Raw genomic sequence first — 27,458 nt, 5'->3', positions numbered from 1 at the left:
TTGCAAGCACTCAGCCTCCAGATCACACCATAGTTTATAATATGAAAATCTTTGAAACAGAATTAATATTTTGCCTGTAGTATCCATATTTGGCTAAAAAACCCATAAATAATAATGAATACCGGTAATAGAAAATGTATGCAACACAGAACACTGAAAACTTGCACAAAACCAGTTTATTATATTAATAAATGGTAAATTAAAAATGATGGTTATATCTTTATTTTGATAAAGGCTTACTTTTGAAATGGGTTGATGTATAAAAATTAATGTAAAAAAATTAAAAATTATACCATTGAGAAATGTCTCAACACCTACTGTACATACTAAAACTAATGGTCGATTCTACATATATACACCATCCCACAGACAGGATAGCACATACCACGTCCTTTGTAACATCAGTTGTGGACCACTGCCTGGAACGAGAAATAGCCCAATGGGTCCACCGATGGGGATCGATCCTAGACCAACCACACATCAAGGGAACGCTTTACCACTGGGCTACACCCAACCACCAATAAGAATTTTCACAAACATTATATTCATAATGTACAGTAGATTTCAAGTAGCTTTTTAATGGTACAGCATGTTTTATATTACACACCATGTAAAAAGTAAATAATGTACCATAGTGAAAATTATACATCACAATTAATGTAACAGTGGATTGATTACCTTGACAATGGTTTCGAAATTCATCCAGTTGTTTCTACAAAATCTTTCAAGTGTTTGGTGTTTGCCATTCAGAACGGCCATCACTATACCCGGCTGCAATAAGAAGAAGTGTGTTTTGTTTAACGACACCTCAGTAACTGCGACATAGTCTTAAAGAGGAAACCCGCTATATTTTTCCATTAGTAGCAAGGGATCTTTTATATGCTCTATCTCACAGACAGGATAACACATACCACGGCCTTTGATATATATATATATTTTTTTTTTTTGTAGTGCACTGGCTGGAACAAGAAATAGCCTAATGGGCCCACCAGTGGGGATCGATCCTAAACTGACCGTGCATCAAGTGAGCACTTTACCACTGGGCTTTGTCCCGCCCCCAGGCTGCAATAAATTCTGGTGTTCATAGGAACGTTAGTTCATACAGCAACACAATATCAATAGGGAAATGAGTGGCTATTACCAAGTCACACACCCCTTCAAATATTCCCCCCTGTCCTGGTTTCTTTTCTAAGATTCTCTCATATGTAATTACTAGTTCTCTTCTAGGTTTAAACATTTTAACATGGTATTAAGTTTGTGTGTGTTATGGGTGTATGTATTCATAACTTATTTAACGATAATTAATCTCAATATTGTTTTCTAAAAAATAAATTAGCATGCAATATTAATATCTACTTAAGAAGAAAAATGCAACAAAAACGAAGAAAAAAACTTGAGCGAGTCAGAAATATTAATATTTATGCACAAACATACAACATGTTATGGAAGCAATTCAGGATGTTATATACAGAAATAATTGTAAACTGATGTCGAGTGTGTTCTGTATTGTGATTGGTTAATTACATTTTTTCCTTGGTATCAAATGAAAATAACACCCGGAAAGCTAATTACAAAGTGACATCATTAGCAATTGGAACAGGCCAAGTTGACGGTTCAAGGGTCTACATTTAGATTGTAGCCACATATTTTTTTCAAGAAATACCAAATATACAGTGAGTTCCATAGAAAAATTATTCAGTTTACAATGACATAACCATATGGAGGTTTTTTTAGATTTGCGGGCATTATTGTCTATTTGATGGCTACAAATGTTTCATTTTTAACCTCAGGCTTACGACTTGTGTCAAAAATGACATTTTTGGGATTAAATTGACAATAACACGCGCAAATTTAAAAACTCCATATGATTATCTCCTAAATAACCTGTGTGTGAGAGTCTAAACTTAAGGTACATACTTCTTAAGGCATAATGATGACTATATGATTAGTATGAATCAAATAATGATATTGCAATACGAGTCTGGGTCTTGTGTCAAGGGACATTTTAGGGCCAAATTTATGAAAGGTAATATCCTTTAAAAAGTTTTTGTTTAATGGCACCACTAGAGAACATTGTTTGTTATTCATCAGCTGTTGGAAGTCAAACATTATGTAATAATATCTGACATCTTGTCTTACAGGAAACCTGCTACATTATTCCATTAGCAGCATGACATCTTTAATATGTACCGGCCTCGGTGGTGTCGTGGTTAGGCCATCGGTCTACAGGCTGGTAGATACTGGGTTCAGATCCCAGTTGAGGCATGGAATTTTTAATCCAGATACAGACTCCAAACCCTGAGTGAGTGTTCCGCAAGGCTCAATGTGTAGGTGTAAACCACTTGCACCGACCAGTGATCCATAACTGGTCAGTGCAAGTGGTGCAGCACAAATAAAAGATCCCTTGCTGCTAATCGGAAAGAGTAGCCCATGTAGTGGCGACAGCGGGTTTCCTCTCAAAACCTGTGTGGTCCTTAACCATATGTCTGACGCCATATTTGGGTCATTTACCATGTGCTTATTAATGTGGCGCTGGTTTAGTGTGAGCAAGATGTGGGCATGCATCATGGTAAAAATTATGCATTAATATTTTAATTCCATGATTATTACTAGGATCAATCCCTGGAATATGTCTTGTTCCAGCCAGTGCACCATGACTGGTATATCAAAGGCCGTGATATGTGCTAGCTTGTCTGTGGGATGGTGTATATAAAAGATTTCTTGCTACTAATGAAAATATGTAGTGGGTTTCCTCTCTAAGATTATATGTTAGAATTTTCAAATGTTTAACATACAATAGCTCATGATTAATAAATCAAAGAGCTCTAGTGTTGTTGTTAAACAAAACAAATGTTAATTTTTTTAAATTAATTTGCGAAGTGGAAAGTATGTGATATGGAAAATATAACATGTTGTTATTTTATTGGGTATGCTACCTATTATATGACAAATATGTATAGAGGTTATTATCAGTTATTTACCATGGTTATTAATAGCAGCTAGTGTCTGTGTTTGCAGTGAGGTTTTGGTAATCACCCACACATCATGCCACACTGTGTCAAAGCAAAATATGCATACATGCATTTAGGACTTGAATATTATTATCTTTCATAAATCCATCCCTGAAAAGCAACGGCCAGGGATAGAAGCCAATAACAAGCATTTTAAATTTATAATTCACCTTGAAATCACCAAAGAGCTGGCAGTGTTATGTTATCCCCAGGCATCAGTGTAAGTAAAGTGTTCAGCTTACAACAGAAATACAGACAGCTGGCAAATAAAAGGATAGCTGGATAGGTAGATCTATTGTGGATAACATGGTGATGAGTCAATAATAACACATAAACAAATGGATTGATCAGCAAATTAATGAATGAATGGATTTATAGATTTATGGGTGGTTTATGGAAGATGGATGGATGAGTGGATGAATGGATGGATGGATGGATTGTTGGATGAATGGATCATTTGATGGATGGATGGAAGGAAGGACTGTTTGATGGATGGATGATGGAGGGATGGAAGGATGATGGATGGGCAAGTGGATGAATTGATGGAGGGAGGGAGGGAGAAATGGGCAGATGGATGGATGGATGGATGGATGGATGGATGGATGGGTGGGATTTGGATGAATGGGTGGGATTTGGATGAATGGATGGATGGATGGATGGGTGAGTGGATGGATGGATGGGTGGGTGGATGGATGGATGGATGGATGGATGGATGGATGGATGGATGGGATTTTGATGAATGGATGGATGGGTGGGATTTTGATGAATGGATTGATGGATTGATGGATGGGTGGGTAGGCAAGTACATCGAGGGAGGGATGAATGGAGGGATGAATGGATGGATGAATGGATGGCTGGACGGGTGGGATTTTGATGAATGGATCGATGTATGGGTGGGTGGAATTTTGATGAATGGACTGATGGATGGGTGGGTGGGTGGGTGAGTACATCGAGGGAGGGATGCATGGATGGATGGATGGGTGGGATTTTGATGGATGGATGGATGGATGGGTCGGATTTTGATGAGTGGATCAACGGATTGATGGATGGGTGGGTGGGCAAGTACAATGAGGAAGGGATGAATGGATGGATGGATGGATGGATGGGCGAGTAGATGGAGGAGAGATGAATGGGTTAGTGTATGATTTCATGGATGAATGGATGAGGGAGGGAGGGAAGGAGGGCTAGGTTGGGATGAATGGATGGGTAAATGATATTAACTGAAACTGGATATACATTATGAAAGATTTCAGATAAAATGATAACATTTCTATTATTTAATTTACACCTTCCACAGCATAATATGACAGTAATATTTTGAGAAGAAAAAATAAGTGTTTTGAATATAAAAAGCAAGCATTAATTTTTGTAAATAAAAAGCAAGCAGTAGTTTGATAATAAAAAGTGAGCAGTATTTCGAGAAATGGTAATAAAAAACAAAGAAGAAGAGGACTATCTTCTATAAAAAAATTAAGGTACTATAAAAATTATGTTCTATCTTATAAAACAATAATGTCCAATTACATGTGTTGTGCACATCCCATCAAGCTGAAAATATATGTGAAAAACACATCCGCTATCAGTTGGTAAATGATTTTTTATCTGCTGCTAAGCAATATTGCTTAAATTAAATGTTGTATTGTAACATACCTGATATCTCTTTAGCAGCTCTCTGTATACATCATTTGACATATCTATTGGAGTCAGACCCAACTAATCAAAATAAAATAATAAAAATTTCAGTCAGTAAAACAAATGAAACCAATGTGTTTTGTGTCCTGTACACATCTCTATTTTGTTTCCATCATGTTCAAATGAAACTAATCCATTATTTAATTTTAGAACAATGTTAACATTGTTTAGTTTAACAACACCACTAGAGCACATTGATTTATTAATCATCAGCTATTAAAATATTTGGTTATTTTGATATATATATATATATATATATATATATATATACACATACATACATACTTACATACATACATACATACATACATACATACATACATACATACATACATACATACATACATACATACATACATACATATATATATATAGTCTTAGAGAGGAAACCCATTACATTTTTCCATTAGTAGCAATGGATCTTTTATATTCGACAGATAGGATAGAATATATAACAGCCATTGATATACCAGTCGTTGTGCACTGGCTGGAATGAGAAATAGTACAATGGAATTTTAACAATATACCACAGCCATTGATATACCAGTCGTTGTGCACTGGCTGGAATGAGAAATAGTACAATGGAATTTTAACAATATACCACAGCCATTGATATACCAGTCGTTGTGCACTGGCTGGAATGAGAAATAGTACAATGGAATTTTAACAATATACCACAGCCATTGATATACCAGTCATTGTGCACTGGCTGGAATGAGAAATAGTACAATGGAATTTTAACAATATACCACAGCCATTGATATACCAGTCGTTGTGCACTGGCTGGAATGAGAAATAGTACAATGGAATTTTAACAATATACCACAGCCATTGATATACCAGTCGTTGTGCACTGGCTGGAATGAGAAATAGTACAATGGAATTTTAACAATATACCACAGCCATTGATATACCAGTCGTTGTGCACTGGCTGGAATGAGAAATAGTACAATGGAATTTTAACAATATACCACAGCCATTGATATACCAGTCGTTGTGCACTGGCTGGAATGAGAAATAGTACAATGGAATTTTAACAATATACCACAGCCATTGATATACCAGTCATTGTGCACTGGTTGGAATGAGAAATAGTACAATGGAATTTTAACAATATACCACAGCCATTGATATACCAGTCGTTGTGCACTGGCTGGAATGAGAAATAGTACAATGGAATTTTAACAATATACCACAGCCATTGATATACCAGTCATTGTGCACTGGCTGGAATGAGAAATAGTACAATGGAATTTTAACAATATACCACAGCCATTGATATACCAGTCATTGTGCACTGGCTGGAATGAGAAATAGTACAATGGAATTTTAACAATATACCACAGCCATTGATATACCAGTCGCTGTGCACTGGCTGGAATGAGAAATAGTACAATGGAATTTTAACAATATACCACAGCCATTGATATACCAGTCGTTGTGCACTGGCTGGAATGAGAAATAGTACAATGGAATTTTAACAATATACCACAGCCATTGATATACCAGTCGTTGTGCACTGGCTGGAATGAGAAATAGTACAATGGAATTTTAACAATATACCACAGCCATTGATATACCAGTCGTTGTGCACTGGCTGGAATGAGAAATAGTACAATGGAATTTTAACAATATACCACAGCCATTGATATACCAGTCGTTGTGCACTGGCTGGAATGAGAAATAGTACAATGGAATTTTAACAATATACCACAGCCATTGATATACCAGTCATTGTGCACTGGTTGGAATGAGAAATAGTACAATGGAATTTTAACAATATACCACAGCCATTGATATACCAGTCGTTGTGCACTGGCTGGAATGAGAAATAGTACAATGGAATTTTAACAATATACCACAGCCATTGATATACCAGTCGTTGTGCACTGGCTGGAATGAGAAATAGTACAATGGAATTTTAACAATATACCACAGCCATTGATATACCAGTCATTGTGCACTGGCTGGAATGAGAAATAGTACAATGGAATTTTAACAATATACCACAGCCATTGATATACCAGTCGCTGTGCACTGGCTGGAATGAGAAATAGTACAATGGAATTTTAACAATATACCACAGCCATTGATATACCAGTCGCTGTGCACTGGCTGGAATGAGAAATAGTACAATGGAATTTTAACAATATACCACAGCCATTGATATACCAGTCGCTGTGCACTGGCTGGAATGAGAAATAGTACAATGGAATTTTAACAATATACCACAGCCATTGATATACCAGTCGCTGTGCACTGGCTGGAATGAGAAATAGTACAATGGAATTTTAACAATATACCACAGCTATTGATATACCAGTCGCTGTGCACTGGCTGGAATGAGAAAAGTCCAATGGAATTTTAACAATATACCACAGCTATTGATATACCAGTCGTTGTGCACTGGTTGGAATGAGAAATAGTACAATGGAATTTTAACAATATACCACAGCCATTGATATACCAGTCGCTGTGCACTGGCTGGAATGAGAAATAGTACAATGGAATTTTAACAATATACCACAGCCATTGATATACCAGTCGCTGTGCACTGGCTGGAATGAGAAATAGTACAATGGAATTTTAACAATATACCACAGCCATTGATATACCAGTCGCTGTGCACTGGCTGGAATGAGAAATAGTACAATGGAATTTTAACAATATACCACAGCCATTGATATACCAGTCATTGTGCACTGGCTGGAATGAGAAATAGTACAATGGAATTTTAACAATATACCACAGCCATTGATATACCAGTCGCTGTGCACTGGCTGGAATGAGAAATAGTACAATGGAATTTTAACAATATACCACAGCCATTGATATACCAGTCGCTGTGCACTGGCTGGAATGAGAAATAGTACAATGGAATTTTAACAATATACCACAGCCATTGATATACCAGTCGCTGTGCACTGGCTGGAATGAGAAATAGTACAATGGAATTTTAACAATATACCACAGCTATTGATATACCAGTCGCTGTGCACTGGCTGGAATGAGAAAAGTCCAATGGAATTTTAACAATATACCACAGCTATTGATATACCAGTCGTTGTGTACTGGTTGGAATGAGAAATAGTACAATGGAATTTTAACAATATACCACAGCCATTGATATACCAGTCGCTGTGCACTGGCTGGAATGAGAAATAGTACAATGGAATTTTAACAATATACCACAGCTATTGATATACCAGTCGCTGTGCACTGGCTGGAATGAGAAATAGTACAATGGAATTTTAACAATATACCACAGCCATTGATATACCAGTCATTGTGCACTGGCCGGAATGAGAAATAGTACAATGGAATTTTAACAATATACCACAGCCATTGATATACCAGTCATTGTGCACTGGCTGGAATGAGAAATAGTACAATGGAATTTTAACAAATGGAAATGAATAAATATTGCTACAAAATGCTCCAAAAGTATTGAATAATTTATTTATTTGCTCACTTATTATGCTTTCTAACTCATTTGCTTTCATTAACTTGCTCACTCCCATTTGTACATTCACTGAGTCAGTTAAATAACTTATTTTCTCATTCCAAACAGGCCTCAGATACATGTAATCAAAAAGGTTGCATAAATTATTTATTGGTTATGCAAAAAAAAAGAAAACAACATTTCGTTCTGAATATCCAGTTACAACATAAATTTAATGTGTGAATCAAAAATGGATCATGTAAACTATCGCACGCACTCACTCACTCACTCACTCACTCACTCACTCACTCAATCACTCAATCACTCAATCACTCACTCTCTAATTGTCTAAGAGCTCACCTTGTTTCTGAGAGACAGATCAGCACCACACTGTAATAAAGCCTGCACAACTTCATAGCTATCTTTCTGGATTGCAAGATGAAGAGGAGTATTTCCTTCCTGGAACAGATTAATGGTAATGTAAGAGAAAATACTGAGGTCTGCCAACTAGAACTATGGCTGTCAACCTTTGATATGCTGACGGGGTAAAATCTCAAATATAAGATGAAATAAAAGAAACGTGCAATGTTAAATCTGCATTATGTCCTTCCATCATAATAATCTTTTGTTTTCTTTTTTTACTCACCATTCCCTGTTACAAGGCCTAACCCCTGTCCAGGGTGAAAACAGGGGGCAGGTGATCAACAAGACCAGGAGCTCAGGATAACAACCCGAATTTGATACTAATTAAATTTTAAATAAATATGTGTGTTTTCACTATAAACAAAATTACAACTCACAATATACAAATTGTCAATTTTACTAAAGCTGCATTTATATGTGACCTACATTGCAGATTACAGATATATTAATATTAAGGTGGGGGAAAAATTCATAATTTGTTCCTAAATTCTTACATATATTGAAATATACCGGTACTCAAGACAGGATGCACCACATTTTTCTATGATTTCTGGTACATCACATCACACAAATGTCTTACAATTTTGGTAGATTTGTAAACCATGCAATCACATCAAGCCTTACATTGTTCTGTATGTTGACTGGAACCCCACCACTGGCTAGCACATAGATAAATGTTGGAGATTTGTCAGCACAGATATGAAGCAACGTGTTTCCATTCTGCAAAACAATACATTGAATGTACTACACATCATGATCATGTATTATCCTTTTGGACATCGTTCTCACACACAGGGCTCAAAATTAACAATTTGTTACCTATGGAAACTTGGAAATGCTTTTCCCATAGGTTCACCTACAGCAATTTTGAGCCCACCTATAGCAACTTTTTTTAACTTTTTTTTTTAATATAGCAACTTTAAACCATTAAGTCTTGCAATAAATAAACACCAAATTTAATTTAATTTTTTTTAATTCCTTTAACAGATAGCAATACTTTTTATCAGCAGCAAAAATTCTGCCATACCCCTTACCTATGACAATTCATATCCAAAATGGCCACCAATATTAAAGGGACAGACCTTAGTTTTTAAACACTAAGGCAAAAATTTCACCTAGACTCTAGTTTCAACCCGTAAATATGGACACTAAGTTTGGTTAATTTACAAACCTGTAACAAATCTGGATACAACAGAATGAAACAAGAGTATGTGATATTGAAATACCCTTAAAAACAGACTAAAACATGACTCCATAATGGTTACTTCTCAGGTGCGTGTGCTTTTTTTAAAATATGAAAAATGCATTTTGTGTTATTAGAAACACCAGGATGACCAGAAACACTTCGGTTGTACGGAAATGGATAATCTAAACAATAAAATGTAAGTAATGTTTAATTTCAGTGATCATAAATGACTCTTAATAGTGAAAAATATGCTGTTAATAAGAAAACTTGAGTTAAAAAACAGAAGGTTGGATTTGAAATGAAACTAAATAACTGAAAAAATATAAGATGGAAACAAAAGAGCGAAATAGGGGGAAGGGAATTATGCACATAATGCTTCTTGTATATATTAACCAGAGTAACTCCATATATCCAAATCATAATCGAAGCACATACAATCATGGACTAAACATACGTGAGCATGTTTGTGTGTGAGAGTGTGAGTGTGTGTGTGTGTGTGTGTGTGTGTGTGTGTGTGTGTGTGTGTGTGTGTGTGTGTGTGTGAATGTGTGAAGAGGTTTTCAATTTGCAAACCTAAAACCATATACCGGTACATGTTAAATCTTACATGCTTTGACTCTTCCAGTTTTTGGGTAAATTGTGATTGATAGATTGTAGACAAAGTGTTTTGCATCAAGTGTTTTATTTTTATTAAGAATGCCTCAAAAGGTAAGGTGGGTCACAATTAGACCAAATTGTGGATTGACATTATTCTGGAAGGATACTTTCTCCTTACCCTTGAAGTAGTGTTCGCAACGTATCCATGCAAAAGTTGATACCATCGCTGCCACTGTGGGAATAGTAATACCTATGTCTTGCCTTTTTTACTTTGTAAGTGCAAGACAAAAAACAGTCAGAGAATGGGTCCATTGAGGTGATGTGATCCTATGAGACAAATACCTCAGCTGAGTCCTCTATCACCTGTGCAAGGATCCCACTCTTCCAACATGGTAGAGTGCAGCATTTATTCTGAAGATGGCGGGACATAGCCCAGTGGTAAAGCACTCGCTTGATGTACAGTCAGTTTGGTATATCAAAGGCCATGGTATGTGCTGTCCTATCTGTGGGATGGTGCATATAAAAGATCTCTTGCTACTAATGGAAAAATGTAGCTTGTTTCCTCACTAAGACTATACGTCAAAATTACCAAATGTTTGACATCCAATAGTCGATGATTAATAAATCAATGTGCTCCATTGGTGTTGTTAAACAAAACAAACAAACTTTCATTCTGCAGAGTAACTCACCTTCATAGAAAACTTAGGACCATATTTAGTGAGGATCTCACGCGCAGCATCCGCTGGGCTTGTCTCCCTTACATTTGGTGGGGAAGTCTGAAAGAAGAACATGCCCTAGATTATTATCTTTGTGTATCTAGAAAGAAAAAATCCATCTTCAATGAATGAATGAATGAATGAATGAATGAATGAATTAATTAATTAATTAATTAATGAGGAAGATGGAAGGAGAAGGAAGGAAGGATAGACAGACGGACGGACGGACGGACGGAGGGAGGGAGGGAAGGAAGGAAGGAAGGAAGGAAGGAAGGAAGGAAGGAAGGAAGGAATGTTTGACAATATCTCAGCACACACAAAAATATATACACAGAATTTCCAAAATGATTGACAATACCCAGTTTAAACAGATGTCAAGAGTGTGTAGAAAAAGATTATCGCAGATTCTTATATATGCAGAACTTTAAAATTTGTGAAAATATCTGCTGTATTTGCCACTCTAATGGAAAACCATGAGAATGTTGCTGCCCCTGCACCCCAATCAAACATTCAAAAAAAAAAAAATGTATTAAATTTTACAAAATCATACATACATAGTGTGGCTCCCCACCCCAACATGGGTTGCCCCTACCCCATCCCCAATATAAAATATTGGCTATGCCAGTGGCACCATGTTGGATGTGGTACATGGTACACAAGAACAGTCGGCCATCATTGGATGTTAGGTTGGTAAATGCCAACATGCTATCATTTAATGAAACTACATCATAATGTTTTGCCTAAATATAAATGAAAAAGCAATAACGACATCATTGGATTTTGGGCAAAAGGAAGTTGATACCTGTGATCCGAGGCTCTTCAGTGTACTTCTGAACATTTCATAAACCAATTTAATGGTCAGTTAATTCATTTCAACTTATTTTTGTGCTTATATTCAATTAAGGTTCAAGCATGCTGTCCTGGGCACACACCTCGGCTATCTGGGATGTCTGTCCATGACAGTGGGTTAGGTGTTAGTTGTTAGTGAGAGAGAAGAGGGAGTAGTGGCCTTACACCTACCAAATGAGCCGGTACCGGGCTGCGAACCCTGTACCTACCAGCGTTATGTCTGATGGCTTAATCACAACACCACCGAGGCTGGTGGTGTGTGGTCCAAAACAAAAACAGCATTTAAAAAATGATTTTATTAGCCTGTGTATTCATGTGCAGAGTTGTTTGTGTTTACAGTCACATTGCTTATTTTGTGTATATCAGATGTTGTGGTGTGTGCTATCCTGTCTGTGGGATAGTGCATATAAAAGATAAAAGATCCTTTGCTACTAATGAAAAAATGTGGCGGGTTTTCTCTGTAAGACAATATGTCGAAAATACCAAATGTTTGACATCCACTCAAGGCACCCCAATCTTGACATTGCCAGTGATCTGGGGTAATAAAGTTCTGAATGGCAAAAAAAAAAGGGAAAAAAGAGGAGAAAAAAAAAAGGTTTGACATCCAATAGCCGATGATAAATAAATCAATGTGCTCTAGTGGTGTCATTAAACAAAAAACAATCTGGTTTTTTTGTGACACACAAAACACCTCTGTATTGATTACTTTACCACCTGTACAATACGATCAATAATCCTCACATGTAATAAATATGATAAGAATGTAAATAAATTGCCTCCACAAGGCCTCTCATTTTGTGTAATTTTGCCTAGGTTCCATATGTTAAATATTATGATCTACAGGCTGGGCTATACCAAATAGAATCCCACACGCGACAATGTTAATGAATGTACCTAAAAATAATATATGTGTGTGATATATCAACAAAACTTTGACCCATAAATATGAATACTACAACAAATCCCCCTAAGAAGAACCTTTAATACCCCCAGCAGGCACTCATAACGGGGAAAATAAAAATCATAATTTCTCACTGAGAAATTATTATGCATTGGTTTAACATACATTACTATTGGATGATTTGACGCCAACAAACCAATCACCTTGTCGGCACTAAATATGACGCCAACACAATTTGGCAAAGCACACACAATGACATCACATATTTCAAAGCATTTGCATTTACGTCTTTCTGGTTTCAGTGTTATAACTTGTAATAAAATGGTAGTTTAATGCAATTCATTATAGATTTTTTTTTACAGAATATATAGCACTTTGTTTTGAAAATTATCGATGAACTGTGAATAAAATACAGAGTTAAAGCAATACCCAGAACAGTAAAGTAGTTTACATAATTTCTAATATACATGGACCTGTAGCCAATGTAGGCTATATCGAAAATAATGGTTTAAAAAAAAAAAAAAAAAATAGCTGGGGTAATAAATACCAGTTATTATCAAATTTATGTCCCTCGTGAAATAATTTTTACTTGTCACAAACTAAAGCTAAAGCTCATGACAAGTGAAAATTATTTCACTAGAGACATAAATTTGATAATAACTGGTAACTTGTTTATTATCCTCTATTTCAAGACTTATTTTCAACAGTGTTTCTACAACACCCCTAGTTTGACACACAATTGTAGTGTATAATTTCACAGGTACAAGTTTCAAGCACAAGGCTACTTGACCCAGTGGTATAATTTGATGCAATAAAACGACATAAATTTATTGCCCGAATAAAACAATTTTTTTTTAAATGAACACCGCAGCAATAGCAATATTTATTACCAGTAGCTGGACTTCAAAAGTTAGGTGCATCTCAAACTACAGAAATTCATGGTTGAAATTTTAGAGTCATCATCATCATTATATATACTGATGGAAAGAAATAAAAGATCACACAGATAGCAACAAGAAATAATGACTGCATCAAAAATCAATTCATATTATCAGACGTTGACTGGGAACATATAGGCAGCACATTCAACACTACAGACATTCAATCCCACATTACAACCTGGTATGAAATACAGAATTACTACACTAGTAGTGAATTAAATTTGGTCTACAATTTGATGTGTTCCCTTATTTCTTTCCATAAGTATAGAAGAAATACAGTAATCTTGTTTACCTCAGATGTTAATTGAAGTTCATCAGTCATCTTGTCATAGATTTGTTTTCCTCCAAAACTCCAGAATTTATCACGTTATGTGTTTACATCATTAACTGAAAACAAAGAAAGAAAACAGCTGAAGAATACTGCATAAATCTTTTTCTAATCATCAAATGTAATATAATAAGATAGTAGCGTGGTATATGTAGTATGTTGGGTGAGTCAGCCTGCTCACAGTTTTTTTCTAATTTTAAATAACCTTCCATAAAGCTAAAAAGCATCATTACCAAAAGCACACTATTATCAGTACTTGTCTCTCACTCATATGTAGTACTTTCCAGTTAGCATGTCCCATATATAGCCACATCTTTAAAACAAAAGCCTTATTGACAACTGTATTTTGTGTTCCATGCAAGAAGATGAAGGCTTTTTTTCATGATATCACTAGAGGACATTGATCAATTAATGGGTCCACAGAGGTTTGATCCTACAACCCAGCTAAATCCCACTCATTGTTTCACACATGCTGGTATTAAATCAAATTTAATGTTTAGAGGAACTTTCATCTTTATAAATAGTGAAAGACCATCACTGTTTTGTCTTTTAAATATGGTAAGCTCTGGTCACAATGTCAAGGATCAGGACGCCGGATTATCCACGAATACAATCCGGCATCATTCATAACAATCCGTTGTGGTCCATACTAAACTGTACCTATCCTTAGCAATCTGTAGTGACCCATAGCACTCCACATTGTCAACGAACCCTTATCCTTAATAATCCTTGGTTTATCCGTCGAAAACCGTAGTTAAACCGTGGTGCATCCGTAGTGGACCGCAGATAGACCACTATCCAGGGTCATCTGTGAGGTTTTCATCAGTTGTGGATCCAGCCAGACAATCCTTGACAGTGGGACCGGAGCTGTAACCACATTTGATAACAAAGTTTCCCAAGGTACAGCTAGCTTCAAGCTAATCATCATTATTGTATTAAACATTAATCCTCCCCAGTTAAAGTATCCCATCTACAAGTCTTTTATTACATGTATCACGTTATTATCTTGAGTCAGAAAAACACCAGAATCAAACCATATGGAAATGAATTATCCATGTGTTAATCCATACCTGTGACGTCACACTATTGTTCTTGGTGTAGATTAGTTTTCAAGAATCAACACCTGCAAAACAATGCAATCTGAACTTTTTATGAATTCAGGTCAGGGGTTAGAACCCACTACTGTCAGAACGTATTCATTGTAAACAAGTACAACGCTTTATCCCACAAGGCCAAACAAGAGGGGGGGGGGGGATGAGAAAAAAAGGGGGAAAAAGGAAAAATGTATTCAACGACACACTCAACACATATTATTTATGGTTATATGGCATCTGACATATGGTTAAGGACCACACAGTTATTGAGAAAAGAAACCCACTGTCGCCACTTCATGGGCTACTCTTTTTTGATTAGCAGCAAGGGATCTTTTATATGCACCATCCAATAGACATGATAGCACATACCACAGCCTTTCGTATACCAGTCGTGGTGCACTGGCTGGGACGAGAAACAGCCCAATGGGAAGGCCAAACAAATGCATCATCAAATAAATATCTAAATTAAGCCTCATAAACCTGATACTAGTGATAGTAATGTATTCTGACCGAACACAGTGAAGATTGTCGGAAACAAAATTGGAAATTAGAGATTACACGTTTAGCATGTGCAACACACTTGATACCAGCCAAATCCACTGCTGGGGATTGCCTGACCGAATCGTTCAGGTTAGGTTCGAAAGGATCCTATAGTTTTGGAGTTATTAGTTTTGTAAATATTCTTTGCCATTTTAACCAATATTTTCATTAAAAAAGATAAAATAGAAGTTAATTTAGCAATCACGTAATTTGTTTTAATGAATAATGGATTAAGTTGGAGAATGCACTCGGAAGTGTAGATTCATAAAAAATAATTAACTTGCCCCTATGGGGCTCGTGAATTATTTTTCATGAATCTACATCTCCTTATACAGTCTCCATTACAGAAACAGTAACTGCATATTAGAACATGATACTTCAAATACTTTGACCAAAAAAACATGGAATCTGTATTTTGATATAATATTATAGAACAGATTTTTTAATATCCATGTCACACATGCACAGATATTGATCAGTGAAAACATTCAAACAAAAACACAGCTCATTCATTACATTTATACTTATTTTCATACTTATATCCAATTAAAGCTACGCACACTGTGTTGGGCACACACTTTAGCTATCAGAAGTGTCTGGCTTAATGGCTAGCGAGAGAGAAGTCGGTGTATAGTGGCCTTACCAATGAGGTGTTACAACTTGCTTGTCCAATGGCTTAACTACTATATACCACTGAGGTCGGTAACGGCTCATAATACAGCAATTTATATACACACACAAATTAGGGAGATTCCAACAATACATGAGTGGGCAAAGTTGAATTCATTTTTTTAATACCCACACAGGTAGTTGTGCAGGGGAAGGGTTTCAGGGGTCGAAACCTACTCCCTGCTTAAAACAATTTAAAACAATATATATATTTCCCAAGTGAGCCTGACTCATCGTCCCCTAAAAACGTCCCTCTCCACAGTCTAGACCCACTTCCTGCTGTGTATTCCCAGCACACAGGCCTACCACCTAAAACCAACAATGAATATAACAGCATTGAAAGAATTCCATCACAGACACAATCCATACAAAAATATGAATAAACAGGGCACTTTCTACCTCTTTCTCTTCAACAAATTATCATCCTTCATCCCTCCACCTATCTGAATTCTGGACTAGCCCTTAACCAAACTGATTATTGAAAAAAAAATAAAGATATTATCGATCTGTGCTACCTTCAATACCACCTAACAATTTGTCCTACAGCTCCCGCATAATAGTGTTGTCAAGAAGTCAAAGCACTGCATGTCAGCTGCCTATTTAAAAGGATCAACCTGCTACAGGAAACTGATCCAGTTCACCTACTGTCCATTATTATTTATCAACACAACACAAAGCTTCCTTACAAATCTCGGCATATAGCACTGGCTTCACAATTCATATATCGGTAATAGATATTCCATGTTGATAATTCAGGCAGGTAAAGATAGGAGTGTTTGGAATTAAATAAGCGTTTAGTTCCGTGAAGTAACTGACAAGTATTAATGTAAGAATTTGTATAGAGAGGAAAAGATTAATTCGTTAATGACACCTCAGAATAGTTTATACTAAATATGGCTGTTTGGGGTTTAACATCATCTGAACAGATCAGGCCCTTTTAAGGGCCCCTATGGGCAACCTAGGGAGAAATGTCAACACCAACTAGGTCCACATAATGAGCTACTCTTAGTGCACTAATCTACCAAAACTATACGTAGCTCCCCTTTTTACATTTTGGCTGAATGTACAAAATTGCGCCTAATTTCCTTCAGAAAACTGCGCACCTTTTCTCTTTGGCTTAATCCTATGGAACATTCCAAATTCCATAGCACCATACCAACCTCCGCCTGTTACTGGCCCCGGTCGGACTGCTGGTGCTCCCTTGCTCCTGCCAGTGCAAGCGGTCCCCCCTCCATCCCAACCCACCCTTTCCCTCTCCTTGACTTAGGAGTCAGCCAAGGCCGGCATCCGTGCCCAGAACAGGCATGTGCTACAACAGCTTGCTCTGAATGTGCACATTAAACACTCTGACTTGACCTGGTTTAACATATGGTTATTTCAACATTTGGTTGAAATGTTTGTTTTGTTTAATGACACCACTAGAGCACATTGATTATTAATCATCAGCTATTGGATGTGAAACATTCGGCAATTTTGACATATAGTCTAAGAAAGGAAACCCGCTATATTTTTCCATTAGTAGCGAGGGATTTTTTATATGCACCATCCCATAGACAGGATAGCACACACCACAGTCTTAAATATACAAGTTGTGGCACACTGGTTGGAGCGAGAAATAACCCAATGAGCTAACAGATGGGGATTGATCCCAGAACGACTGCACATCAAGCAAGCGCTTTACCAGTGGGCTGCATCCAGCTTTTAATAAATAAATATATATAATAATTAATAATGTTAAAAATTTAAAAACCAGTAAACTTTCGAACAGACAGGACAGTATACATACTAATTATAGAGGAAATTTTTTTTTTGGTATAGACTTTAGTTTTTCAAAAAACCCTAGAAAAGAGGAAATTAAAAATCACATTCCTAAAAATTCTGAAAAAGAGAAAAACGCTTTTCTCTAAATAATCAGTGTTATAGAGAGGAAGTGTGTTTGTCCAAATATTGGTAAGAGGAACAGTGTTTCACTCTAACTCCTCAAAAATAAAAATTCATATTCAAATTCAAGTAAATAATTATTTATAGGAACTTCATAATTTAAATTATATACAAGAGTACAGAGAAACTTACATTGGAGACTTTGAAAGAATATGTGGTTTCTTAAGACAGGGGGTTGTTAACTGCAGGTGGATTTAGTACATTGTAATGGGTCTTTTTAAGATATGGAATTATAAACCACAAGTGAATTTTGTATATAGTAATGTGACTTCTTGATACAGGGGTTGTTAAGTGCAGGTGAATTTGTATATAGTAATGTGACTTCTTGATACAGGGGTTGTTAACTGCAGGTGAATTTTGTATATAGTAATGTGACTTCTTGATACAGGGGTTGTTAACTGCAGGTGAATTTTGTATATAGGTGAATTTTGTATATAGTAATGTGACTTCTTGATACAGGGGGTTGTTAACTGCAGGTGAATTTTGTATATAGTAATGTGACTTCTTGATACAGGAGGTTGTTAACTGCAGGTGAATTTTGTATATAGTAATGCGACTTCTTGATACAGGGGGTTGTGAACTGCAGGTGAATTTTGTATATAGTAATTTGACTTCTTGATACAGGGGTTGTTAACTGCAGGTGAATTTTGTATATAGTAATTTGACTTCTTGATACAGGGGGTTGTGAACTGCAGGTGAATTTTGTATATAGTAATTTGACTTCTTGATACAGGGGTTGTTAACTGCAGGTGAATTTTGTATATAGTAATGTGACTTCTTGATACAGGGGGTTGTTAACTGTGGGTGAATTTTGTATATAGTAATGTGACTTCTTGATACAGGGGGTTGTTAACTGCAGGTGAATTTTGTATATAGTAATGTGACTTCTTGATACAGGGGGTTGTTAACTGCAGGTGAATTTTGTATATAGTAATTTGACTTCTTGATACAGGGGGTTGTTAACTGCAGGTAAATTTTGTATATAGTAATGTGACTTCTTGATACAGGGGGTTGTTAACTGTGGGTGAATTTTGTATATAGTAATGTGACTTCTTGATACAGGGGGTTGTTAACTGCAGGTCAGTTTTGTATTTAGTAATGTGACTTCTTAAGACATGGGGTTGTTAACTGCAGGTGAATGTTGTATTTAGTAATGTAGCTTTTTAAGACAGGGGATTGCTAACTGCAGGTGAATTTTGTATTTAGTAATGTAGCTTCTTAAGACAGTAGATTGCTAACTGCAGGTCCATATTGTACAATATTCAATTTGGGTAAATAGTAAGATCACCTCTCAAGACAGAGGATGGTTATACTACAGTTACACATTATACAGTGGTAGATAATTTGGGACAACAGAAAGGTGTTCATAAATTCAGGAAACTTCTTACTATAGGTGAATGTTACAAAATTACATGATTTGAAGGAATTTAGTTAGATGATCTCCTAACACAAACAACTGCATAATAAGGGAAAGAGCAGGATGTAGCTCACGGGGGAAGCCCTCGCTTGATGCATGGTCAGTTTGGGATCGATCCATATCAGTGGGCCCACTGGGCTATTTCTCGTTCCAGCCAGTACACCACGACTGGTATATTAAAGGTTGAGGTTTGTGCTATACTGCATGTGGGATGGTGCATATAAAAGATCCCTTGCTACTAATGGAAATTATATAGCAGGTTTCCTCTCTAAGACTATATGTCAAAATTACCAACTGTTTGACATCCACTAGCCGATGATCAATAAATCAATGTGCTCTAGTGGTGTTGTTAAACAAAACAAACTTCTTTTTTCTAATAAAGGCAGCACAAGTCTGTTTGTCCTGACAAATAAAAATCTGCTCGGACAAACAAAATGTACTTTGGTGGTTATTAAGAGGAGAATGAAAAATATTGTCCTTGTACTTCAATAAAACAAACTATTTATTTGGACAAATAAAAATATTGTCGGACCAGTAGATTTCTAGATGTATTTATCCGGTGGACTAGTGAAAAATTCAGCTTATTTCAATTACTGAAATGGTGGCTTCTTACTATTGATGAATGCTACAATATTACATGAGTTGTAGAGATTTAGTGAGACAATCTCCTGCATAATAAAGGGTGGCCACTTGTAAAAGTTTCACTATAGCTTCTTCTCCACTAGTAAAGCTGTGTGCTGTTGATATCAGTATTAAAAACATTGGCTTGTAAATAAAAAGCTACTGCAGTAATGTGGTTTTGTTTGCAGGTCCTTCACACAGAGCCAAGAGGCCATTAGAAACACATTAAGTGTGTCAAGCGTACTTGAGGGTTGATTTTCAAAACAAGTGTTAGCCACCACCAAACTGACTGGGCCATTACACAGTGTGTTCTTAACTAACACGAAAAGGAACGTTTAACACCCCAGCACATTATTTGTACAATGGCTAACATACAGCAATAATGAAAGTTAAAATTTTGTTTTATTTAACAACACCACCAGAGCACAGTGATTTATACATCATTGGCTATTGGATGTCAAACATTTAATAATTTTGATGTGTAGTCTTAGAGAGGAAACCCACAACATATTTCCATTAGTTGCAAGGGATCTTTTATGTACACCACCCCACAGAGATGGATAGCACATAAATGTACCATGACCGTTGATATACCAGTCATGGTGCACTGGCTGGAACAAAGAAAGAAAGAAAGAAAGAAATGTTTTATTTAACAACGCACTCAACACATTTTATTTACGGTTATATGGCATCAGACATTATGGTTAAGGACCACACAGATTTTGAGAGGAAACCCACTGTCGCCACTACATGAGCTACTCTTTCCGATTAGCAGCAAGGGATCTTTTATTTGCGCTTCCCCCAAGCAGGATATCACAAACCATGGCCTTTGTTGAACCAATTATGGATCACTGGTCAGTGCAAGTGGTTTACACCTACCCATTGAGCCTTGCGGAGTACTCACTCAGGGTTTGGAGTCTATATATGTGTGGTCCTTAACCATATGTCTGACGCCATATAACCGTAAATAAAATGTGTTGAGTGTGTTGTTAAATAAAACATTTCCTTTCCTTTCCTTGATTAACAGATACCAGGTACGGATCAGGAAACAGAAGCAGTGGGTGCATGGTGTACTTCTCCTAGCAACTTTAAAGATTATACAGCCCCCGAGTTGAAAGGCAAATTAATCATTGTCCACCCATCTCCTAGTTGCTGACTTTTTTCAACACCTACCATATGTGGGACACTGGTTACATGTCTTACACCAATTATCCCAGTATAACCAGCTCTGTTGGAACAGGAATCAGTCTACGGTTCCATAGATGGGAATAAATCTTATAACTCATTGCACTTTCAACAAAATGCAGGGACTAAAAGAAACAATATCTGGATTTTACTTTTATTTATAGAGCAGGACAATGTTTTTTCTTTTTTATATTTTCATCCTCAAATGAGAGGAGGCACAGGACTACAGAACTGAAGTGTTCTACCACTAAAGTACATCATTCTCCCGTTTTAAGGAGAATGTTTTAGTAACCAACAGGCATACCATATTATTACTGCTGTGGTCTGGTTACAAACCCTGTTCTGTGATGTAATGATTTAGAGATAATTTCTGAGACAGTACAAGTGCATTTTTAAATATACTCTGTCAAAAAAGAAACGCAAAATATTCATGGAATTATCTCTTTAATACAAAGTGGCATAATTTCGTTATTTATGATCGTATCACAGTAAAATCTGACATGAGTATGTGACAATCTTCTTGCTATGGACTGACGGCAGTGGATGCATTTTCATAACCAAACAGTGTCGCATGAGGTTGCTGAAATCAGTACCTTGTGTGGCCACCAGCAGCAGCAATCACTTGGCATAGACTGAATGAGTCTCTGAATCCGGGCACGTGGAATCCTAGCCCATTCTTCCTGCAGTGCATGTGTGACAGTTGCGGAAGTGTCCGAGGCTCCGGGTCATGCTGGCCTACACGTCTGTCCAATTCGTCCCATAGATGTTCAATGGGGTTGAGATCTGGCAATCCTGATGGCCATGGCAGCACTTTAATGTTCTCATTCTGTTGGAAATCCATTGTTACATGTGCCGTATGCGGCTTGGCATTGTCCTGCTGAAAGAATTCTCTCTGTCGATCCAAAATGGGAAGCATGTGATGGTGAAGAATTTCATCCCCGTAGGGTACAGCTGTCAGGTTGCCTTGTACGAAAACAAGTTCACTTCTGCCGGTGTATAAGATGGCTCCCCATATCAAGACACTCCCTCCACCGAATCTGTCAACTTGGGCGATGCAGTTGTTGGCAAAACGTTCATTGCGGCGTCTGTAAACACGCTGTCATCCATCACATCGCTGTAGAAGGAAACGTGACTGTCGCTGAACCATACTCACCACCAGTTCCCCAAGTTCCACCCCTGTACATTCGTGCACCAGTGAACACATAAATGTCGATGTTGACGTCGCAGGACTGGCCAATATACAGTCTCCTAGCCCGTAAACTAGCTTCTCGAAGTTGGTTGCGAATGGTTTGTGCAGACACCCTTCTCAAACCAGGTATGCATCAAGCAGTGCAGAACCCGGATGTAGCGATCTTGTGCTGCAGTTGTTATGCGAGGTCTTCCACTTCTGGGCCGGTCTTCAGCTGATTGAAACTGCTGGTACCTGTCCCAGAGATGGGAAATGGTGCTCTGGTGGACGTTCATGTGGTGGTGCGACTGCTGACTGCGATTCACCTAACTGGAGGCGGCCTGTTGCAATGTTTCAATTCAGCAGGCTTAGTCTTGGCATCTTGTAACTTGTCTACGTTGAAATGGAAATGAGGCATCATTACGAGCATTGCAGCTTTAAATACCCATTACTACCCCAATCTTTTCCCCCGAGTTTCACGTGCATTCGCCAAAATCTGACCATTTCACACCGATTTCCTGCAATTGTTGCACAACATGCCACAATGTGCATTAAATTTGTTTTAGGGTGCATTTGGGCATGCTGTCCCATTCCAGGAACATTAACAAACATGGTCATTCAGCAACATTGTACAAAAAAACGATATTTTGTAAAATCAAACACTTTTCTTCTTTTCCTATCACTTATGCATTTCTTTTTTGACAGAGTATATATCTATACCTCAACATGAAGTATAATCAACAAATGTGTTCTTTTTGAAACTTTAAATCTGAATTTTAAATTTAAAACAAAACAAAAACATTATTATAGATTGAAATTACATGGCTTTGAAATCTATTATCAAGAAAAAATTAATCTAATTTTTTTTTTTTTTTAAATTCAATAGCCCATATGATTATTAATGAATAAAACGTCATATACAAAAGCTATTTTGAAAGGTGATATCTAGGATCCTGTTTGACCTGAAGTTAACTACTATCCTAGAAGGGGCAAAACATAGCCCAATTGTAACCCGCTCGCTTGACATGTGGTCAGTTTGGAATTGATCTCAGTCAGTGAGATCATTTAGTTATTTCTCGTTTCAACCAGTGCACCACGACTGGTATATCAAAGACCGTGGTATGTGCAATTGCCCATCTGTGGGATAATGTGTATTAAAATTCTCCTTGCTACTAATGGAAAAATGTAGTGGGTTTCCTCTCTAAGACTATATGTTAAAATTATCAAATGTTTGACATCCAATAGCCGATGATTAATAAATCAATGTGCTCTAGTGATGTTGTTAAACAAAACAAACTTTCTTACTGTCTTGGATGGCAGTTTATTTTGTGGATAATATAACATTTTTAATATGTTAAAAATTTGTAAAGTATCATTATAAAAGTTTATAAAAAATTATAAACAATTAAAGATGTGTTTCAGATTTAAATGCAACCATCATAACAATTTAGTTAGACTTTTAAATAATAATAATAATATATATACATGTATATATATATATATATATATATATATATATATATATATATATATATATATATATATATATATATATATATAAAATAAAATTGAACAAATAAGCTAAAAAAATTAAGGTTCTAATTATCATATAAACACTGCATGCTACAAATCAAAGCTGGTACTTTAGTTTTTGAGGTACATATATGTTTTTTGGTTTCGACTAAAATTTATTTTGAGTTACTACAAAAGATAAAATTCATATAAAAACATTAATTTATTAAGTTTTAAACCCATACCATCTCAAATAACATTTTATTAGGGGTAAAAGTTTAATGTCAATTAAAACAAAAATTCTTTATATATGACCATCAAACTGCATAGGTTAACTCTTTTTTCTCTGAAACATATTTTAAGGCAAATGATGGAACATCCAAGGTTATCTGAATGACAAAACTGTAATATATGATATATAGTAAAATTGGGTCCATGGCCGTATCTCTGCACAAAGCAGTTGAATGAGGATTTGGCAAAATAGTGGATGATTCCATGGATCTCTATCTCGTGGCTCGTCTATAAGAGAACAGCCACTCCTTCTTGCATCACTACAAAATTTATTTCATTCCTCTTGCATCATCATAAAGAGAATGAATGAATGAATGAATGTTTAACGACACCCCAGCACGAAAAATACATCGGCTATTGGGTGTCAAACTATGGTAATGCAAATAAAGTGATGATCAACATCAATATAAAAATTCAAGGTTTAAACAAAAACAGTGTAAAGAACTGTGCCAAAAATACAAATACAAATATCACAGAATTTTACGGACACCGAATTTTACTCTAAACTTCAATTTGTGCTGTATTGGCCATTCTCAAAGAGAATGTTACACCCCTGCACCACGGTGAGGTTACAGCACGCGCAGGGGCATCATAAAGAGAACTGCCACTCCCAGACTAGTTTACCAAAGCACACGCAGTTCTACATTTAATCTCTTTGTACTGCAATATTTTTTATTTTAAAGACAATGCAAGTCAAGCAGCATACCTTGGCTGTTCTAGCATTTTGTCTTCACCCCTGTATTAAAAAGAGATTTAATATGTATAATTTAATGGTACTTTGTAAAGAAACATTTTTATTTATACTAGACTTCTTTTTTATTAAAATTTTATTCAAGTTGGTATGGGTTTAAAACTTAACAACATGTTTTTATAAAATTTTAACTTTATTCATCATGAAGTTAAATGCAAATTCATTGGTTTTCTTTTGACGCAAACGGATTATATAATACAGGTGAACACATGGTTATTATTAAACAAAAAACATTCTAGTTTTGATTTTGGCTGTGCAGTGAAATTTTAATGTCATAATTGGAGGGCTAGTTGAATTTGAAAAGGTCTATTAAGATTTTTCTTCAACTGGCCCTGCTGGCGATCATGGTTTTCATGTTAATTTTCAACTCTGCATTACCAGTATTTTAATTAAAATGGAAGACGTCCCCCTCGCAAATGAGGATGGTCTTATACATTGACATCGTCAAACAGGGGCTATGGGGGTAATACCTACCCCCACCCATCATACCTATTTTTACCCATCATCTTTTATATTGGCATGTCACCCTATTGAGAGAGGAAACCTGCTGTTGCCACTTCATGGGCTACTCTTTTTGATTAGCAGCAAGGGTTCTTTTATATGCACCATCCCACAGACAGGGTAATACATACCACAGCCTTTGATGTACCAGTCATGGTGACCTGACTGGAGTGAGAATTAGCCCAATGGGCCCAATGTCGAGAATCGATCCCAAACCGACTGTGCATCAAGCAAGCACTTTGCCACTGGGATAGGTCTTACCCCATGTCACTTTATACACCCTTGCTGCTAATCAAAAAGAGTAGTCCTTAATCATATGTTTGACGCCATATAACCGTACATAAAATGTGTTGAGTGCGTCGTTAAATAAATCATTTGTTTCTTTCTTTCCCTATACAGGCCATGTGGGGTGGGGAGGAAAAAATCCGGCTCCTAACCCTGCTCACCTGCCTACTTTATCACAACCCATAGTTTTGAAGTCTCTCCTCTCAATGTGGGTGGCCCCCTCTAAGCACCCCTCCCCCCACCCCGTATAAAATCCTGACTACACCAATGGTATCATACATCTGTTTTCTCATTAATATTTATCTAATAAGCACACAAATTGTCATAAATCGATACATAGATTACTTACACTTATTAGTCCCTTATGTACACGCCAAAAAAATGTCTTGCTCCAATATATGAATATCAACTGCCGGTATTTTCCAAACCCTAAATAAGTTTTTAAAAAATATTATTATTGACGTTAGCTACAACCACACAAGTACAAAGCGCCGCACAGTAGTCTAGTATTAATATCAACATATCCAGTTACTCGCGGGCAGAGGCGCTAGGTTAACGGTAAATTCTGGTTGCAGTCGAATACACACGCCAACAGGGATATATTGCACCCGTGTCCTTTATAAAATGTCATTGCCATAGCAAGAATAAACAAACCCATCGAATCCCATCGGATGTCTTTATACACTGTTATTGTGACCGCACGTTAGGCGCCGGTCGTAAATCAACGCCCGTGCAGTTCGTGTCGGTCGATCAAAATGGACGTATAATAAGAGTTTTATTTCCCGATTACGAATTGGAACAATTGTTTATCAATACGGGTTTGCGTGCTACAAGCACATCTTTTCCGCCGTGTACCGGGGTAACATCAAAGTGAAACTAAAGAATTACACTGATTTCTACCGATGGCGCATTAGTTTAATAACGAGACGTTTGATGTATTGAAGAATCGTATCTCTAATCGAGTTCACTTGTTTAACAATTCATGGGCGTTTTCGACGGAGGAAGGAATGGGCAACACATGGGTAGTTATAGGCGTACAGGCAGTGCCGGAATTATAAGGGGGCAATTGCCCCGAAGCCCTCTGCCAGAGCGCCCTCCCACCCCCCCCCCCCCCCCCCACCCCCCCCTCCCCCCCCCCCCCCCCCCCCCCACCCCCCCCCCCCCCCCCTCGCCAGAAGGGCCCCCCAGACTAAGGACTTCCTTTATATAAAAAAGTAATAATTATAAACTTAGTTCTTTTTTTTATTTATTTGTCATGTAATTTAATTTCTATGTTGAGGGGCCCCTGAACCTGCACGAATTACAACCCCCCCCCCCAAAAAAAAACCCCACCAAAACAATCCCACCCGAATCTGCACAACAATATTTATTCATATTCTACTACCAACTACTAACAG

General features: G+C 36.8%; 1 protein-coding gene across 2 annotated transcripts in view; it reads right to left on the bottom strand.

Annotated features, from left to right (window-relative positions):
• Window positions 1-26,614, bottom strand: part of LOC121381383 (serine/threonine-protein phosphatase 6 regulatory ankyrin repeat subunit A-like) — a 37,153-nt gene extending 10,539 nt beyond the window's left edge. Inside the window, exons 1-8 of one of the 2 annotated variants that reach the window (XM_041510671.1) lie at window positions 26,411-26,614; window positions 15,157-15,209; window positions 14,051-14,145; window positions 11,041-11,127; window positions 9,193-9,288; window positions 8,506-8,604; window positions 4,662-4,724; window positions 679-771 (exon numbers count right to left, since the gene is read on the bottom strand). In XM_041510671.1, the coding sequence (XP_041366605.1) occupies window positions 679-771; window positions 4,662-4,724; window positions 8,506-8,604; window positions 9,193-9,288; window positions 11,041-11,127; window positions 14,051-14,080 (468 nt within the window). In that variant the 5' untranslated portion in view covers window positions 14,081-14,145; window positions 15,157-15,209; window positions 26,411-26,614. The remainder of the gene's footprint in view (window positions 1-678; window positions 772-4,661; window positions 4,725-8,505; window positions 8,605-9,192; window positions 9,289-11,040; window positions 11,128-14,050; window positions 14,146-15,156; window positions 15,210-26,410) is intronic. The other variant, XM_041510672.1, reaches the window with a different exon arrangement.
• Between the last annotated feature and the right edge of the window lie 844 nt (window positions 26,615-27,458).

The sequence above is a fragment of the Gigantopelta aegis genome, chromosome 9 (assembly GCF_016097555.1).
Source record: "Gigantopelta aegis isolate Gae_Host chromosome 9, Gae_host_genome, whole genome shotgun sequence".
Lineage (NCBI taxonomy): Eukaryota > Metazoa > Mollusca > Gastropoda > Neomphalida > Peltospiridae > Gigantopelta > Gigantopelta aegis.
The sequence above is the reverse complement of the archived record's forward strand: the minus strand, read 5'-3'. Positions and strand labels throughout refer to the sequence as shown.